This window comes from Eumetopias jubatus, unplaced genomic scaffold, assembly GCF_037043125.1.
Source record: "Eumetopias jubatus isolate StellerSeaLion01/CBP00866 unplaced genomic scaffold, mEumJub1_p1.0 scaffold_7, whole genome shotgun sequence".
In the NCBI taxonomy this organism is placed as follows: Eukaryota; Metazoa; Chordata; class Mammalia; order Carnivora; family Otariidae; genus Eumetopias; species Eumetopias jubatus.
The window spans coordinates 84,301,228-84,316,278 of NW_028274813.1; the positions used below are offsets into that span (position 1 = coordinate 84,301,228).

Sequence of the window (15,051 nt, forward strand, 5' to 3'; positions counted from 1 at the left end):
CAGCCATAGAATGTCTCTAGAGGTTCATTAGTGAGGGCAGTCATTTCCTGATTTCTGGAGCTGACATGGCATGATCTTGGAGCCCAGCAGTTGCCATAGTGACTTCTGATTATCCAACTTCCTGATTCTAGCTGCAACAGAAGTTCCATTGACCATACAGTTATGCAGTATTGTTCTATGGGTCATTTCTATTACCTCAACACTTCCCATGATGTTGTAAACTCCTAATTCCCACATATTAAGTCACTTATTTTCTACTTAAAATAACCAGAGTGTTTTCTTTAATCTACAGTTGACTCTTAGTTGATAATAGACTTTAGTATCAGAAGTGAGTATAGGCAACAAACCCTCCAGGAGGGGAACATGAGATTGGTTAGCAGATTTGGCTGGATTTGAAAATAGTAAGGACCTGGTTATCATTAAAGGATGAGATTTTAATGTTATGGACTGACTTGTGCCCCCCCAAGCTCATTTGTTGAAACCCTAACCTCCTATACCTCTAAATGTGACTATATTTAGAGGTACGGCCTTTAAAGAGGTAACTAAGTTAAAATGGGGTCATCAGAGTAGACTTTAATACAATAGGACTTGTGTCCCATACGAAGAGGCTATTAGGACACAAGTAACACAGACGGAGGGGTGACTGGGTGAGGTTATAGCAAGACGATGGCTATCTGAAAGCCAAGGAGAAAGGTCTCAGAAGAAACCAAACCCACTGACGCTTTGATCTTGGACTTCTAGCCTCTAGAATTTTGAGAGAATTAATTTCTGTAGTTTAAGCTACCTACCCAGTGTGGCATTTGTTGTGGCAGGCCTAGCAAACTAATACAACTAGCAGTAAACCACAGCATTCCATGGCAGAGTTACTTAAATTACTACCCATGGTAAACTGAAATAAAGTGCATATTGAAAGTATGGCCCTTGCAAACCAAGCAATAGGGACATAGCACAATTGTGATAAAGAACTCAAAACTCTGAAGTGGCCTGCTATTAACTGAAGAACTTAAAGAAAATACAGTCTCAGGTTTTAAATTCTTAGCTCAGGCATTTGTCAGAAACCAAATAAGTTTTTGTGACAGTCCTAAAAGTCTCTCATATCTGTTGTAGCTACCAAGTCCTTATAGCTGAGAGTTCGATTCTGTGGTTCGCTGAATTAGACCATGAGTTTAATTCACAGCCTCATCAGTTCTGTGAATTTAGGGCACTAACTGGGAAAAGGGAAAATTAAATAGCAACATTTGGGAAGATTTGAATAACTGAGTACCCAAACCTCAGATTCCATCAAGCCTCCTGTTTCAGCAGAAGCAGCTCTTTTTCCTCTAACAAAGCTGATCCTACCTTACTTGGACACCCTGTGTTGACCTCACCTAAGATATATTGTGCAGGGGGATTCCAGTGCTCCTTGTGCCTCATCCCTACCTCCCTTCGCTGCCTTTAAAATCACTATCAGAGCCCAACATGCCTAAGGAGCTAATTACAGTCAAACCCAGCACCTTTGGAATTACAAGATTTTCTCTTGGCAAAAACCTGGGATATGGATGGAAATGATTTCTGAGGGGCTCCTAAACTGAAGGAAGGAACATAATTTTAGGACCACATTAAATTTATTGACATGAGTACATGTACCAGAGAATCTAGATTTGACATGCTAGCTTGGACACTGGGGGGGTGGATCTAATTATTTGCTTGGTTGGTTAATTATAATCTGTATTCAGCTATGGACTCTGCTGAATGAAGCTGAGCTACTAGAAATTCCTTGGCACAGAGTAGAAGAAATGACCCATAGACTTAGGTAAGGATGTTGAAGTGGATATATCATATACAACAGCTCATCTAGCCCCTAATTTTGTTTTCCAAGAGGATCCAAAAGATACTCCCTTCACTGAGAAATAAATTGGTAAGGGAAGACTTGGAAAGCATGGTAGTGAGTGAATGTCTTTTGTGAGGTAGACATAATGGTGGGAAATGACGCCATCAAAATGGGCTCCCTGAGGGGCATCTGGGTGGTTAAGTGTCTACCTTCGGCTCAGGTCATGATCTCAGGGTCCTGGGATAGAGCCCTGTGTCACATCGGGCTCCCTGCTGAGCAGGGAGTCTGCTTCTCCCTCTGCCCCACCCCCTCCCATTTCCCTTCCCCCTGCTGTTCTCTCTCGCTCTCTCAAATAAATCTTTTTAAAGAAAAAATGGGCTCCCTGATTTTAGTGAAAATGGTGAGACTCCAGGTGGCAGAATGAAAGCAGAAGCATTTAGTTGATAGAGACATGGTGAACATATTTCCATAATGTGTAGCCCTGTGTGTATGGTACCCAAAATGGTTTAACCCTTGGGGCAATGAACAATATATCAAAGGGTCCATCGGACTGAAATAGATGCACTAAAGTGCAAAAACCAAAAGAACTCCACTTAGGTTTGATGAACAGTGAGATACAACCTCTCACCCAACTCCAGACAGTTTCCAGAACCCAGGCATCCTGCTTGAGAAGGAGGCCTAGAATCCATGGAGAAGGACTTGATAAGGATATAATAAGAACATAAAATATCCCTCCTCACCTTCCCTGAAGAGGCATGTGACCATTTACCAGGGTGACTATGCACCAGAGAAAGGAATATCTAGACCTCTAAGGTATTTTAAGTGCTGCCTCTGAGCTTACATATTCCTGGGAAACCAGAATATCCTAATAGTCTACCTGTCAAATTAGGGACTGATGGAAGTCAGGAGAGAATCCGTCTCACTATGGACTCAGTGGGTCAAAATCCAATCTAGGTTGTTTCCTTAGTTTCTGAGTGTATGGTTGGCATGAGAGAGAAAAACGAAGTGTTTAGTGCACCAAAGTGTTACTAGACTGTCCAGACCAAAGTAATGATGATGATAGCTAACATTTATTGAGTGCTTATTATGTGCCAGGCACTGCCAAGTGCTTTGCATGCGTGATCTCATTTAATTCTCCCTGAAAGCTCTATTTGTTCTTGCTTTTGTTAATTCTGCTTTACAGATGAGGAAACAGAACTGGATAGACTGATTAATTTGTCCAAAGTTATGCACCTAGTGCATGATAGAGCAATGTTCAGTCCAGCCTTTCTGACACCAAAATCCATGCTCTCAATTACCACTTTCCACTGCCTTATCTATGCTATGTTACATGAATATTGATTTACAAATTCTTTTTTTTTTTTTTTTTTAGAGAGTGAGAGAGCTCATGCAGGGCGGGGCGTGGGGTGAGGAGGGACAGAGGACGAAGGAGAGAGAATCTCAAGCAGACTCCTCACCCAGCACGGAGCTCAGTGTAGCACTCCCATCTCACAACCCTGAGATCATGCCCTGAGCTGAAATCAAGAGCCAGGTGCTTAACTGACTGAACCACCCAGGCACCCCATTTACACATTAATTTGAATTGAGAATCACAATCACATTGAGCCATGTAACCTGTTTTTCTCTTCTTGTTTTGTTTTCTAGGCTGATTTCATGTTCAGGGGATGCAGATAGTCTGGTATTGACAGATGGAAAAGGAGATCTGAAGTGTAATATCACAGCAAACCCATTCAAAATAGATTTGGTGTCTCAAGAAGAGGTGGTGATGAGCATAAACTCCCTGGGCCAGTTGTACTTCGAGCATCTGCAGATTCCTCTCAAGCAAAGGTATTTTTGCACATTACTTGACATACAAAGAACTTTAGAAAACCTGATTGTGATTACTAATTGCCTAAATAGTTGATATATCACCGTGGAAAATTTGTTCGCCTTATTTGCTGGAATATTGTTCTGAGAAATTTCATCTTTTCACCTGTGCAAGTAAATGCGGGCTTGATGACAAGAATGATTCCCAGACTTTTGCAGATTGATACTCTTAACATATCCTGTGTGTTTAACTGATGGCATTCTCTACCCTCCACACCCCTAAAAAACACTGTTGAGACTTGATAAATGTTAATGTGAACTGATGTCTTCAAAATTTCACTTTATCCCCTTACAATAACTTGAGTTATCTGACACTTGAATAGTTGTCCAAGAATTTTCAGGAAACAATCACTTGATCAAAGCTGTTTGTGTGGGGGTGACGTGAACTGGGAGGTTATGTAATAGGGGGAGATTCTTCTTCCGTTTTTACCACTATTGTTTTTAAATCCTCCAGTCTGTAGTTCTACTTTTAGCCTAATAATGAACATTTTATGTAATCTGTAGAAAACATTCAATATTCATTATTCCCACATAGTGATTTTTTTCTGGATTTCAACTTACTTGTATTTTTATATATAAAAGTCTTATTTTCTTATTACAGAGAATAATATCTGTTCATTGTAGGAAAAATAGAAAATATTGAAAAGAAAAATTTAAATACCTGTAATTCTGCCACTTATTACTTTATGAATATTCAATTTTTTTAATTGAAAAATACTGATATACCTCTGTAGAGTAAAACTGCAGGGTTGTTTTGGGTAGAAGGGGCTTTTGATTTTTGCTTTTTACCCTCTGAACAGCTGGAGATTTTTACTATGAGCATTTTACCATTATAATGAAATAAAAAGTGAAAAAAAAAAAGAAAAATACTGATAACATAACAAATACCTGTGTACCCAGTACCTGGGTTATTTATATTTAAAATTTTTTTTCTTTTAATAAACTCCCATATTTTTGTTTTAAAGGTGATATCTAAGTTGGGCCTTAATATTTTCATTTATTTTTTAGATAAGCATATGCTACAAAGGGGTATATATTGAAAAGTCTCCCTCACCATTTATCCTTGAGCTACCCATTCCATCCTTGATAGTAATCAATATTTCTAGTTTTTTAGGTATCCTTCCAGATATAATTTATGTTTATACAGTAAGATACATACGTGCTTTGCTTTTTCCTTTCTCGACACGTATGATACCACCTTTACACATTATTCTGCACTTTGCTGTTTTTCCTTTACCAATGTGGTAGTTCCTAATTTCTTTAAAGCAGCTATATAGTTTCTATTGTATGGTTACACCATGATTCATTTAGTAAATTCCCTCTTGATGGACTTTAAAATTGTTTCTAATCTTGTTTTACAACTACTGACTTCATGGATAACTTTGTATATGTGTCATTTTGCATACATGCAAGTCCATCCATAGACTAGAGTCATAGAAGTACAATTGCTGATCAAACAGAATTTGTAATTCTGACTGATGCTGCCAAATTACCTTCCATGGAGGTTGTGTACTAGTTCATATTTCCAGCATTTACATTTGTGTTAGGAAAATCAGATTCTCCACCTGGAAAAAAATTTAAGTTAGGTCCAAACCTCACAACATTAGCAAAAATGAATCCCAGATGGAAAAAATTGCACATAAAAAAACATAAAAGAGGCAAAATCAAGATGGTGATGTAAGAAGATCTTGAGCTTACCTCCTCCCATACACACATCAAAATCTACAACTACATATAGAAAACTGTCTCTGAGGAGCGCCTGGGTGGCTCAGTAGATTTAGTGTCTGACTCTTGATTTCAGCTCAGGTCCTGGTCTCAGAGTTGTGAGTTCAAGCCCCACGTTGGGCTCCACACTGGGTGTGGAACCTACTTAAAAAAAAAAACAAAAAACAAAAAAAAACCCAGTCTCTGAGAAGGAACTAGAGACTAGCAGAACAGATCATATACAACTAAGGATATAAAGAAAAAAACACATCAAGATGGGTTGGAGGAGCAGAAACATGATTTAGTCAGGTCCCACACCCCCAGTGCAGCAACCCACAACTGGGAAGGCTATCACAACTGTAAAGTCCTGCCCTTAGAAACAAGGGGTCTGAGCCCCACATCAGGCTCCATGTCCCAGGAACCTCCACCAGGAAGATGAGCTCCCATAATGTCTGCCTATGAAAACCAACAGTTCTTATGTCCAAGAGAGTCAGAGGGCAGGAGAAAACTTGAGACTCTGCTCTTAAATGGCATGTGCACAATCACACTTGGTTTTGAGTCCCAGCACAGAGGCAACCACTTGAAAAATGCCTGGGTGACATGGGAAGGAGATCCATTGACTAATTTTAGGGCATGGCTAGAATGGCAGGAATCTGTTGGAATGTCCGCCAGGGACAGATGCACTGGTGGGTACCATTCTTCTACCTAGCTGGCCCAGCGTTGGTGGGTGTCATTTCCGGTACTCCGTATCTACTGTGCTAGTGCCACTCATGCTGTCCAGTGTTCCCCTGCAGACTTGTTCCACCCAAGCCATCTCCCAGCCTGGACCCCCTTCCCCAGGTGTCTCTGCATGCTAGCATTCCTGGTGGGATGCCTTTGGCTAGCATCAGAGCTCCTCCTAAGCAGCCTTCAACCCCAGCATTTGCAGCGGGCAGCCTCAGCTAAGACCAGAACTGCTCCTAAGCACCTCCCCCCTGGGTGGCCAGCCGTACAGACTAGAACACCTACAGCAGTCACAGCTGGACCCCTCAGCCTGCCAAGAAGGAGATATGCCCCACCCACCAGTGCACCCACAGCTGTCATAGCCAGGCCTCACAGCCAGCCATGCCAGGGACCAACCCCACACAACAGCATATCCACAGCAGTCACAACCAGGCCTTTCAGTCAGATGGGCCAGGGGCTAGCCCCACTAACCAGCATGACCGTAGCAGTCACAGTCAGACCTCACAGACGGTCATGCTGGAGGACAGCCCTACACACCTGTGAGTCTGCACCAACTGCAACCCAGTCACTACAGGAAGGTGCATGCCGCCCACATAGGGAACACTCTTGGGGCACCTGACTGGGGTGGCTGGGGGTTTACGCTACTGGACCCACAGGACACCTTCTGCATAAAGCCACTCCTTCGAGATCAGATGTAACTGATCTACCTAATACATAGAAACAAACAGAGACTCAGGTAATGAGGAGACAGAAGAATATGTTCCAAATGAAAGAACAAGGCAAAACTTCAGGAAAAAAACTAAAGAAACAGAGATAAGCAATCTACCAGATAAAGAATTTAATGGTTATAAAGATGCTCACCAAACTCGGGAGATGAATGGATGAACATGAACACAGTGAAAACTTCAACATGGAAGTAGAAAATACAAAAAGAACCCATCAACTGAAGGTTACAATAACGGAAGTGAAAAATACACAAGAGGGAATCAACAGCAGATTAAATGATGTAGAAGAACAGATCAGCAATCTGAAGACAGGCTATTGTAAATCACCCAATCAGAGCAGCAAAAAGAAAAAAGAATTTTTTTTTAAAATGAGGACAGTTTAAGGGACCACTAGGACATCAAGCATACTAACATTCACATTTTAGGGGGTCCCAGAAGGAGAAGAGAGAAAAAGGGACAGGAACCCTATTTAAAGAAATAATGGGGGTACTTGGGTGGCTCAGTTGGTTAGGCATCTGACTTCAGCTCGGTTCATGATCTCAGGGTGCTGGGGTCGAGCCCTGTGTTGGGCTCTGTGCTCAGCAGGAAGTCTGCTTCTTCCTCTCCCTCTGCCCCTCTCCCCACTAGTTCTCTCTTTCTCTCAAATAATTTTTTAAAAAAAGAAATAACGGCAAAAAACTTCTCTAATCTGGTGAAAGAAATAGACATCCAAGTCCAGAAAGCACAGAGAGACCCAAATAAGATGAACCCAAAGAGACCCACCCCAAGACACATTACAGTGGAAGTATCAATAGTTAAAGATGAGGGAATCTTAAAAGCAGCAAGAGAAAAACTAGTTGCATACAAGGGAAACCCCTAAACTTGATAGGCCAGAAGGGAGTAACCTTTATATTCTGTATTCAAAGTGCTGATAGGAGAAAAACTTACAACTAAGAATACTTGGCAAGGTTATTCCTCAGAATTGAAGGAGAAATAAGGGGTTTCCCAAATACGCAAAAGCTAAAGGAGTTTATCAACATGAAACCAGCCTTCCAAGAAATGTTAAAGGGACTTTAACATTTGGAAAAGAAAATGGAAATGGAAAAGAAATGGAAAAGAAAAGTCTATAACTAGAAATAATATTATAGAAGAAAAAATCTCATTGGTAAAGATAAACATATAATAAAGGTAGTGGTTCAGCCACCTGCGTAGCTTGTATAAGGTTAAAAGACAAAAGTAATAAAACCATCTAGACCTAGAATAATTAGTCAAGGGATACACAAAATAGTAAGATGTAAAATATGACTTCAAAAACATAGAACATGGTGTGGGAGGAGTAAAAATGTAGTGAATTTAGAATATGCTTGAACTTAAGTGGCCAAACAGACTTTAAAACAAAGACTGTAACAAGGGACAAGGCCATCACACGATAATGATAAAGGGAAAGATCCAGCAAGAAATGACACATTAGACCAGATGAACTTTATACACACATACATGCACGTACAGACATTCCATGCAAAAACAGAATATACATTCTTTTCAAGGGCACATGGAACATTCTCCAGATTAGACCACTTACTAAGCCACAAAAGTGTCAATAAATTTAAGAAGGTTGAAATCATTATCAAGCATATTTTTCAACTACAATGTTAAGAAACTAGAAATCAAGTACAGGAAGAAAACTGGGGAAAAAACCCACAAACATGGAGGCTAAACAACATACTACTAAACAACTAATATCTAAAGAGGAAGTAAAAAAATACCTAGAAACAAATGGAAGTGGAAACACCGTAGTCCAAAATCTATGGGTTGCAACAAAAGTAGTTTTAACAGGGAAGTTTATCGCAAAAGGGGCCTACCTCAAGAAACAAAAATCTCAAATGAACATTGTGATCTTATACCTACAGGAACTAAGAAAAACAAAACAAAGCCCTAAATTCATAGAAGGAAGGATATAATAAAGATCAGAGTGGAAATAAATGAAATAGATTTTAAAACAATAGAAAAGATGAGTGAAATGAAGAGCTGGTTCTTTGAAAAGATAAATAAAATTGATGTCTTTATCCAGACTCATCAATAAAAAGAGAGGGCACAAATAAAATCAAGTTAAAGAGAAGAAATTACAATTGATACTACAGAAATACAAAGGGTTATAAGAGACCCCAATAAACAATTACATGCCAGCAAATAGAATCTAGAAGAAATGCATAAATTCCTAAAATATACAGTCTTCCAAGACTACACCAAGAAGAAATAGAAAATTTGAACTAATTACTAGTAATGAAATTAAATCGGTAATCCAAAAACTTCCAGCAAACAAAAGTCCAGGACTAAATGACTTCACAAGCAAATTCTACAAAACATTTAAAGAAAAGTTAATACCTATTCTTCTCAAAGTATTACAAAAATTGAAGAGGAATGAATGCTTCCAAACACATTATATAAGGCCAGCATTACCTATCATTAAAAAAGAAAATTACAGGCTAATGTTCATGATGAACATTGTTATAAAAATCCTATACAACATATTAGCCAACCAAATTCAACAATACTTTAAAAGAATCAAACGTTATGATCAAATGGGACTTATTCCAGGGGTGAAAGGATGGTTCAGTATCCACAAATTAATCAATATGATACATGATACACTGCATTAACAAAAATAAGAAAAATCATATGATCATCTCAATAGATGCAGAAAAGGAATTCAATAAAATTCAACATCCATTCATTATAAAAACTTACAACAAACTTGGTACAAAAGGAACATACTACAGCATAATAAATGCCATATATGGCAACCCATAGCTAAGATCATACTCAAGAGTGAAAAGCTAAAAGCTTTTTCTCTTAGAACAGGAACAAGACAAGGATGCCAACTCTTCCCACTTTTATTCAACAGTACTGGAAATCGTAGCCACAGCAATAAGACCAAAAAAAAAAAAAAAAAAGTCATCCAAATAGGAAAAGAAGTAAGACTGTGACTATTTGCAGACTACATGATGCTGTATATAGAAAATGCTAGGTTCCACCAAAAAAACTACTAGAATTAATAAATTAACTAAAGTTGCAGGATGCAAAATTAATATACAGAAACTTGTTGCATTTCTGTATACTAATAATGAACTATCAGAAAGAGTAATTAAGAAAACAATCCCATTGGGGCGCCTGGGTGGCTGAGACAGTTAAGCGTCTGCCTTTGGCTCAGGTCATGATCCCAGGGTCCTGGGATCGAGCCCCGCATCGGGCTCCCTGCTCTGTGGGGAGTCTGCTTCTCCCTCTCCCCCTGCTTGTGTTCCCTCTCTCACTGTGTCTCTCTCTGTCAAATAAATAAATAAAATCTTCAAAAAAAAAAAATCCCATTTTACAATTGCATCAAAAAGAATAAAATACCTAGGAATAAAATGTAACCAAGGAGATGAAAGACCTGAACTCTAAAATCTGTAAGACAATGATGAAAGAAACCGAAGACAGCACAAATAAATGGAAAGATACACTGTGCTCATGAATTGGAAGAATTAATATTGTTAAAACATCCGTACTACCCAAAGTAGTCTGTAGATTGAATGCTATCGCTATCAAGATACCAATGAAATTTTTCTCAGAAATAGAACAAATAATCTTAAAATATGTATAGAACCACAAAAGACTCCAAATGGCCAAAGCAATCTTGAGAAAGAATAAAGCTAGAGGTATCATGTCCCTTGATTTCAAAGTATACTACAAAGCTATAGTAATCAAAACAGTATGGTATTGGCACAAAAACAAAAACATAGATCAGTGAAACAAAATAGAGTCCAGAAATAAATCCATGCATATACGGGTAATCTTCAACAAGGGAAACAGGAGCATACAGTTCCTGAAAAGACAGTATCTTCAATAAGTAGTGTTGGCTACAGGTATTTACCTAAAGAAAACAAAATACTATTTCAGAAAGATATGTGCACCCCTATGTTTACTGCAGCATTATTTACAATAGCCAAGATATGAAAGCAACCCAAGTGTCCATCCATAGATGAATGGATAAAGATGTGGTATATATGTGTGTGGTGGGTGGTATGTGTATGTATGTACACACACACACACACACACACACACTGGAATATTACTCAGCTGTAAAAAAAGAATGAAATCTTGCCATTTGCAGCAATATGGATGGATCTAGAAGGTATAATGCTAAGTGAAATAAGTCAGTGTGAGAAAGACAAATACCTAATAATTTCGCTCATATGTGGAATATAAGAAACAAAACAAATGAACAAATTAAAAGAAAAAACAAACAAAAAAAAACCCCAGACTCTTAAATACAGAGAGTAAGCTCGTGGTTGCCAGAAGAGAGGTCGGAATGGGGATGGGTAAAATAGGTGAAAGGGATTAGGAGCACACTTACCATGATGAGCACTGAGTAATGTATAGAAGTGTTGAAATGTTACACTGCACACCTGAAACTAATATGACATTGTAAATTTTACCTGAATAAAAAATATATTTCAAAAATGAATCTAGGCATAGACCTTATACCCTTCACAAAAATGAACTCAAAAGGGATCATAGATCTAAATGTAAAATACACAACTATAAAATTCCTAGAAGATAACATAGAAGAAAATCTAGATGACCTTGGGTATGGTGATGATTTTTTAATATAGCACCAAAGGCATGATCCATGAAAGAAATAACTGATAAATTGGGCTTCACTAAAATTAAAAACTAATGCTTTGTGGAAAACAATGTCAAGAAAATGAGAAGACAAGCCACAGACTTGGAAGAAATATTTGCAAAAGATGCATCAGATAAAGGACTGCTACCCAAAATATACAAAGAACTCTTAAAATTCAAGAATAAGAAAATGAACACCAAACTTTAAAGTGTGCCAAAAAGCTGAACAGACACCTTACCAAAAAAGATATACAGATGGCAAGTAAGCACATGAAAAGATGTTCAACATATATCGTTAGGAAATTGCAAATTAAAACAAGATTCCCCCCAAAAAATAAAAAAATAAAAGTGAAAAAAGTATGTTACAGTACATCTCTATTTGTATAAAAAGAATTTTAAAGGCAAAACCAAATATATGTTTGAGGACTCATACACTTGTGGGAATGCTATATAGAACAGCAAGGGAATGGTTTCACACAAAATTGAGTAAAGTGGTTACCTCTGAAGGGTCAGGGGAGGAGGTAGATGATGCATTTGAAGAGAGGCACACAGGAACTCCCAAGGAACAAGTCATCTCTGTGGCTTATGTGGGTTCACAGTTCACTTTATATTATTCTTTAACCTCTGAACTTACATTATACCCTTCCATATTCATACTTTATTTTACACTAAAAAATTAATGTATAATGAGAATAGACAATTCACAGAAGAAATAGAAGTACCATTTAATGTATAAAAAGGTAGTTTACAGCTTTAATGAAAGAAATTCAAATTGAAAATGTATTGTCTTTTCTAAAAAAATTTTTTGTTCAAGAAAATGAGTTTTTTCTCTTTAACAAATTACATTCCAGTTTTTAAAATCCTATTTTACAAAATCCATGCTAATCAATGCATTGATAGGGCAGCTAAAGTAAAAACTTTGAGACTCCATCAGAACACTGTCAGGAGGCAGGAAAGTCTTTTCTAAAATTTTAGATTGGCAAAGATTTTAGAAGTGTATAACATCCAGTATTGTTAAGAATGGGGAGAAATGAGCCCTCAAATCCAACTGTATATGATAGAATAAGTTGTCACAATCATTTTGGAAGACAGTGCATTATGTTGCTCTGTACTAAGGTAAAATTGGGTGAGGGCAGCTGTGTTCTACCTTGCTTGCTTATGTTTGTTTCATTGATGGATTATGTATTACATGTATAATAAAAAAAACTGATAAAATTATTTAAGGGTAAACAAGAAAATTCAAATATATTTACATTTTAATAATTCAAGCTGTTGGATTAATGTTCATCATAAATGTTCAATTTCATAAACTTATTTTTGTAATGACATTATTTTTAGTAAGTTAAAAGATATAATTTATGGGGTCTCAAAATTTGGAAATTAAAATCTTTATCATTGAACAAAATTCTGTCAGTCTTCCCATGAGTGAAACAATTTTATTTATATTAAAACAGAGCTGCCAAAGAAAATAAGGAGGACACATCAGTTGATGCTTCTCAGGTAATCAAGATTGAGCAATTTAGCTTTTTTTAAATCTCTTTCACCATCATTACCATGATGTGGAATGTAATGGTTCTGTTCTTCCCTTCCTCTCACAGATGGGTACTTGATAAATACTCTACTGCATATAAATGGGACTACCTATCTCTTTTGCTCACCTTGTCATCTCATTCTTTCATTCATTTGTCTATTCATGTATTCATTCATTCATTCATTCATAAAACAGGTAATTCCTGAGTGCCTGCTTTTGTGCCAGCTCAAAAAATTATGCTAGGCAAGGAGAATCAGCAGTGAGTAAAACAAATCCCAGCCTATCCTCATGAATCTTAGAATCTAATAGGAAAGATGGACACTGACCAAGTACAAGCATGAGGAGTGTTAAAAAGAGTGCCATAGGAGAATATAACAAGGAACTTGACCAAGATGAGGGTCAAGATAGACCTCCTGAAGGAAATGATTTTCCAACAGAAACTGATGCACAGGGATACATTAGCTAGTCAGAAGGTGGGAAAAGAATATTCCGATAGAGGGAATTTCATATTCAAAGACCTTGAGGTAGGAAGGAGCACATTTGAAGACATTTTAAAAATATATATACTTTTTAGTAGGATAAAGAAAAACAAAGGTAAAGGTGCTGTATAACAAGGCCAGAGAGATAGGCAGGGCAATTCTGTGGAAAGTCTTGTAATAATTCTTGCATTCAACAAAGATTTGTTGAGTATTTCCTATATGCCAGGCACGGTTCGAGGAAATGGTGATGTATCGTTGAATAAATCAAAGTCCCTCATTACCGTGGAGCTGGCATTCTTCTATGTCTTGTTAACCTTTTTGGACTTTAAGGGCAAAGGAAAGCCCTAGAAAGGTTGTAAGCAGCAGAGATATGTGGTCTGCTGTCTGTTTTTAAAAGATTATTTTAGCTGAATTATGGAAAATGGGCATTCCAGAAATCTTCTCTTCATCCAAAGCGACATGCATCTTTGAAGGATCCCTGACAGTAGGTATGGCCACCAGGAATGGTGAAAAATATTTCCAGTGCAGTAAGGACATGCTTGTTCCTCTTGAAAACTGACCCATGCTGATGAATATGAGAATATTTCTTCCATTTTCAAATCGAGAAGGACAACTAAGGCATAGCTTCACACAGTTTTGTGACAACATGTCCAATCAGCTTTGGGGAGACCTCTAATTAGATAGCTTAGAGAGGGGGCACCTGGGTGGCTCAGTTTTTAGGCGTCTCCCTTCGGTTCAGGTCATGATCCCAGGTCCTGGGATCGAGCCCCGCATTGGGTTCCCTGCTCAGCGGGAAGCCTGCTTCTCCCTCTCCCACTCCCCCTGCTTGTGTTCCCTCTCTCGCTGTGTCTCTCTCTGTCAAATAAATAAATAAGATCTTAAAAAAAAAAAAAAAGATTTAGATAGCTTAGATAGTGGTTTTGGGTCATAGATGTCCTTGCAAGAATCTGATGAAAGCTATGAACCATCTCTGTACAATAAAATTTCCATACTGTTTGAGGGAGTTCACATACTCTAAAGCCCATCCACAGACCCAAGGATAATAGTCCCTACATTAAGAATGCGATTTAAACACACATGCACATAGAGGCTCACTTTACAGAAGCTTATAATTATGAAGAGACCACCTAGAAATGGGCATGGGGCTCATTTTTTAAAAGAAACATGCATTTCACTCACACACACACACACACACACACACACACACACACACACACACACACAATTTCTAGAAAACTTTTTCATTCTACCAGAGAGGAAGAATGAAACTTATAAAGCCAAGAAAATTCATTAGCTCTACATCAAAAGATTGTGAACCTGAGCAGTCTTGACTTCTCATGTAATTTGGCTAACTGAGCAGGGTGGAGAAGTACCCATCTCATCCAAAATGTTTGCTTTTTGACCCAAATTATTTGATTCTAATTATTTTGCCTTACATGTTTACAAGAAAAAAAATTTTTTTAAAAATCTGACTTCTGTGAAGACTGCATTTTTCAGTTTTTTCACATCATTTTGGACTATGTAAAGATACTTATATCAAGTAGTGAGGCAGTTCCTCAGAAAATTCAACAT

At 37.9% G+C, this 15,051-nt stretch overlaps 1 protein-coding gene across 5 annotated transcripts in view; it reads left to right on the plus strand.

Moving 5' to 3' along the window:
- Positions 1-15,051, plus strand: part of GANC (glucosidase alpha, neutral C) — a 69,962-nt gene that overhangs the window by 14,022 nt on the left and 40,889 nt on the right. For all 5 annotated transcript variants that reach the window (XR_003607678.2, XR_015768544.1, XR_003607680.2 and 2 more), the window contains 2 exons: positions 3,455-3,637; positions 12,924-12,969. Coding sequence is in view for 2 of the 5 variants with exons in the window: in XM_088024736.1 (XP_087880862.1) it covers positions 3,455-3,637; positions 12,924-12,969 (229 nt within the window). In the remaining 3 variants the exon portion in view is untranslated. The remainder of the gene's footprint in view (positions 1-3,454; positions 3,638-12,923; positions 12,970-15,051) is intronic.